This window comes from Alnus glutinosa, chromosome 14, assembly GCF_958979055.1.
Source record: "Alnus glutinosa chromosome 14, dhAlnGlut1.1, whole genome shotgun sequence".
In the NCBI taxonomy this organism is placed as follows: Eukaryota; Viridiplantae; Streptophyta; class Magnoliopsida; order Fagales; family Betulaceae; genus Alnus; species Alnus glutinosa.
Window position 1 is genome coordinate 7,625,740 of NC_084899.1, and position 4,883 is coordinate 7,630,622.

A 4,883-nucleotide genomic window follows, 5' to 3' on the forward strand; every position below is an offset into this window, starting at 1 on the left:
CCACGACGTGGTCCGTACATAAGTTTCTTTTTTCCCCCGAAGTTTGGTATGTTGAATACTGTACATTGGCTTCCACGAATTTCATGAACTGGAAAACGCTAAAAGTCGTGTTCAGCTTTTTGGTAGAGATTTAACGCGGCAATCGAAAATTCTGCAACTCCCAACGGCAAATGATGCATGCACCATACAACTTCAAGACACATCAAATAAGGTCCTTACCACTTAATTCTAACATTTCCCACTTCCAAATCACGCAGCCGAAAACGACTTGGCCAACGACTCCTCCGAAAGCCAAACACCAATGTTGACTAAACCATACACGTCAGTTACGTGGCATCCATCGAGCGGCACAAGGTTCCCACGATTTCAACCCAAGTAGATGACCTCCCTCTATAAAATACAAAGACCGAGATGTGCCTCCAATAGAATTCTCTCTCCTCACAATAACACCGAGCTGAAGTTCAAGAAACAGAGCAAAAACAGAGTAACATAGACAGGGGCGACCTGACCTACAACACAACAGGGCAATGGCAAGAAGATTAAGCATGGTTTTTCTTTTAGTAGCAGCAGTAGCAGCTTTGCTACAAAGCTCAGCGGCGCAGACAACCCATGTGGTGGGTGACGCCATGGGGTGGGTCGTGCCTCCCAATGGTGCCACAGCGTACACAGTCTGGGCTACCAACAAGACCTTCGCTGTAGGCGACATTCTTGGTAAAAAAAAAAAAACCGAATTTCAATTTTATTTTTCTTACTGAGTCTAAATTACTTGATTATAAAACGAATCAGAGCGATGAACGACTGAGTATATATAAATTTTTTTTGACTCAATTTTATTTCTTTTTGAACTTATGCAGTCTTTAACTTCGCAACCGGACAGCACGACGTAGCTACTGTCACCAAGGCGGCTTACGATTCCTGTAATTCTACTGGTGCCATTTCCCTCCAAACAGCCAGTCCGGTGAATGTTACCCTCAGTGCGGCTGGGGTGCATTCCTATATCTGTAGCATTCCCGGCCACTGTTCCGCCGGTCAGAAGTTGACAATCAATGTCACTGCAGCAGCTCCTTCTCCAGCTCCTCAGCCTGGCGCTCCTTCACCGGCCACTCCTCCTTCCACCGCCACTCCACCGTCCACCGCCACTCCTCCTTCCACCGCCACCCCACCTTCCACCGCCACTCCTCCATCCACGGCCACCCCACCTTCCACCGCCACTCCTCCATCCACGGCCACCCCACCATCCTCCAGCACCAGTCCTCCGACGCCCACCACTGCTACTCCTCCAGGCACAAGCGCCACTCCTCCTACAGGTGCTGATACTCCCCCTCCCCCTCCCCCTCCACCTTCAGGCGCTACATCCCTCGGTGTTACTGGCTTCTGCGCCGCCTCCTTGTCCATTGTCATAGCCTTGTTGTACTAGATATATAGGATGGTAGAGAATTAATGTGCTATTCATTTTACATACGTGATTTTTATTACCCAGATTGAGTTTTTTAGATTATAATAAAGGCCTGATTTTCACACATATTACAGCTTTGGTTGGTTTTCGCTATTGATTGATGTGCACTAGAATGAAAATTAGTGGGATCGATCACAAATTGTCAACAACCACTTTCCTATCACCCTTTTGTCGAAACATTTTGGCTTTCATACGGGTTGGTTTGGTTTGGTTTGGTTTGGTTTACTCAGACGTGGGAACGCTTTATATGAAGTATCTACTTCCTTCCTGAACTGACAGGTGGAAGGTGGAGGGTGGAAGGTGGAAGGTGGAAGGTGGAAGTCTTTTTTTTCTTTTCTTTTTTTTTTCTCTGGTAAAGCAAGGAAATAATAATGATTACCTCACTTTGAGGACGTACTTACGTCACTAATTGATTGGTGGACGTAAATTTTTTTCCAATTGAATGGTAAGAAATTCATATAAATTAGCTTTTAAAATTGATATATATTTTTTTTTACATGTGAGAAATATGTATTTTTTTAATTGTATGTTTCTCACATATATGCAAAAATTATAATTAGAGATATAATAGGTTTATAATTTTTATATAATTCTTGTATAATTTAAATAAACCTTTTTTAAAAAAATCAATCTTTAAATATGTAAAATTTACGTATAAGAAAACAAATTCAAAAGTTAATAAAAATAATAATAATCATTGATATTCAGGAAAATAAAAATAAAAATAATCAAAAGTTAATTTTCCTGTGCAACGATCATTGATATTCAGGAAAATAATAATAAAAAAATAAAAATAAAAATTCCTGCAACCTTTTGACTGGGCTTCGGGAGCTTACAACTGCCTACTTGCGTGGCACTAATGTCTTTTCAAATATTTATGAGTGAACTTTAATAAAAATTAGAGAAATTAAAACAAAACTTATTTCAAAAAACTCGAATTGAGACACGGAAGTGTCGGAGTACTAGGATCCACAGGACGACCATCAAAATTTATTTCACTTAAAAGTATTCGGTTTAAGCAATTGTGGGAAACGGCTCAAAACGATTTGAGGATAAAAAAAAAAAAAAGGGGTGGGGGGTTCAAAATACTTGGTTTTTTTTTTTTTTTTTTTTTTTTTTTGTAATGTATTTATCTCTTACCCATCTTGTTTTCTAATCTATTATTGGATTTGTAAAATTAACATTGGTTCAAAGTATTTAATTATGAATTTAAAACTTAGTTGAACGTAGATAAGTAATAAATGGTTAGCAGAAGAATATAATGTCTAATGTGTCCCCAATCAAATTAAACTAGGTACGTTGTGAAAATTTCATTTTTTAGTCCATTGACAAGCCTCAACTGCCATGGAAGAGATACAATTAGAAGCGTCCTATTTTTTTTTTCTCTTTTTTTTTTTTTTTAAGAAAGCCTTGTAGATTTAATTAAGAAAAAACTTCACTCTAACCCTTTGAATTTTCTTCACATTCACAATTATCCCACAAAAGTTCAAAAACTCAAAATTTAATGTATCGAACTTTTAATTTTTTGTAATGTCACTCCTCCATTAGGATTTTCTGTTAAATCTTAACGAATGGGTGTAAAATTCTTAAAATATTTTTGTTATTTATTAATTTTTTTAAAAAAATAAAAATAAAATGGTTTGATGGGTATGTGACCTACCCACCTTGTGACCCATGGCCACGGGTCTAGTGGTTACCCTCCGTGGGTCACATGTAACCCAACGTTGGATCCCTTGTGACCCATCTTGGGCACCAGACCCATTGACTGAGTCTAGTGACCCACGATAAAGGATCTCTTCTTTTTCTTTTTCTTTTTTGTATCAACTTTTAATTAACTAAATTTGTAGTTGTATAAAATTTTGAGGAGTATAGAGGTCATTTCACTCGGTTGTCGTCTAATTTAACCCCAAATCCTAATGATATGAGTGAAATTGCAAAAAATTAAAAGTTGAATACACTAAATTGAGAGTTTTTAAACTTTGAAGAAGTAATTGCAAAAGCAACGAATATTCAAGAAAGTTAAGTGAAGTTTTTCCTTCCATTAAAAAACGAGGGAAAAACAGCTTGCTTAGCAAGTACATTGTCATATATAAAAACATGATATTCCTTCGTCAAAACTTGTTCCACATAAGATTGAAACTAAACAAATATGGTAGATACATCACTTTTACAAGTAATTGGGAAAACCCAAGAATATTTACTATAGATCTAAGAAAAACATGAGATGGATAGGAGATGAAGAACCCAGAAAGAAGAAGAAGAAGAAGAACAAACGGGGAATGGCCCTAAACGTCGGTTTACACAAGCTTGAGAGGCTCATTGATGCTTCATGTGTGAATCTTAGTGAAAGGAACTCAGACATGTCGTACGTGCGAGACTCAACCCGCTAGTTTTTTTTTTAGGAAAAGTACACATAACCTCCTCAAACTACCACATCATTGTCAATTTACCCCCCAAACTACCAATTGTGTCAATTTTTCTCCCTAAACTACCAAAAAATGTCAATGTCCCCCTAATGACAAAAATGCCCTTCATAAAATTATTAAAATAAAATAAAACTAAAAAAAAAAAATTATTAAAAAAAATATAAAATAACAAAAATTTATTCCAAAAAATAATAAAAAATATAAAACTGTTATTTATTTATTTTTAAAAAAATAATTTTCAGTTTTTTTTAAAAAAAAATTGTTCTTTTTCATTTTTTTTATTTTAATAAAAACTGTTTTTTATTTATTTTTATTTATTTTTTTTAAATAAAGAAATAAATAAATAAATTTCAGTTATTTTTTGTTTTATTTTTCTTTTAAAAAAATTGTTCTTTTTCGTTATTTAATTTAATAAAAACTGGTTTGCCTTTTTCTTTTTTTCATTTGTTTTTTTTAAAATAAAATAAATTTCAGTTATTTTTGGTTTGCTTTTTTTTTTTTAAGGATTTTTTTTTTCAGTTTTTGTTTCTTTTTAAAATTTTTTTTTTTCGTTTTTTATTTAATATTTTAAAAATAATTTTTTTAAAAGTTTTTTATTTTTTAGGTTTAGTTTTAATTTTTTGAATTTATGAGGACATTTTTGTCTTTTTGTTGGTTTTAGGGGGGACATTGACATTTTTTTGGTAGTTTAAGGAGAGACATTAACACAATTGGTAGTTTGGGGGGTACATTGACAATTGAATGGTAGATTGAGGGGGTTATGTGTATTTTTTCTTTTTTTTTTTTTAAAAAAAAAAAAATGTGTCAAATGCTTCTTTTTTTTTTTTTTTTCTTTTTTTTTTTTTGGCAATTACGGGTTTAATTTTTTTGGTATCAATTATGTCTCTGTGGGCTTCAGAAGCTATATATTATTAGAAATGGAGACGAAAATTCTATTCCCAAAAAATAATCAAACTCATAAGTCACAGTGGCTTGCTTACTCACCCTTAATGAAGGGATAC

The 4,883-nt window shown here is 34.2% G+C and overlaps 1 protein-coding gene across 1 annotated transcript; it reads left to right on the top strand.

The window, feature by feature from the left end:
• Positions 1–415: 415 nt before the first annotated feature.
• Positions 416–1,522, top strand: LOC133857873 (cucumber peeling cupredoxin-like). Its single transcript, XM_062293240.1, has 2 exons — positions 416–711; positions 855–1,522. The coding sequence occupies exons 1-2, from the start codon at positions 528–530 to the stop codon at positions 1,415–1,417; spliced, it is 747 nt and encodes a 248-aa protein (XP_062149224.1). The 5' UTR covers positions 416–527; the 3' UTR covers positions 1,418–1,522.
• Positions 1,523–4,883: the final 3,361 nt, after the last annotated feature.

Excerpts from the sequence above, each read along its gene's own strand:
- LOC133857873 (XM_062293240.1), top strand. The coding sequence starts at position 528 with ATGGCAAGAAGATTAAGCATGGTTTTTCTTTTAGTAGCAGCAGTAGCA. Across the intron at positions 712-854 it reads CGCTGTAGGCGACATTCTTG|TCTTTAACTTCGCAACCGGA; the intron begins GTAAAAAAAAAA and ends GAACTTATGCAG.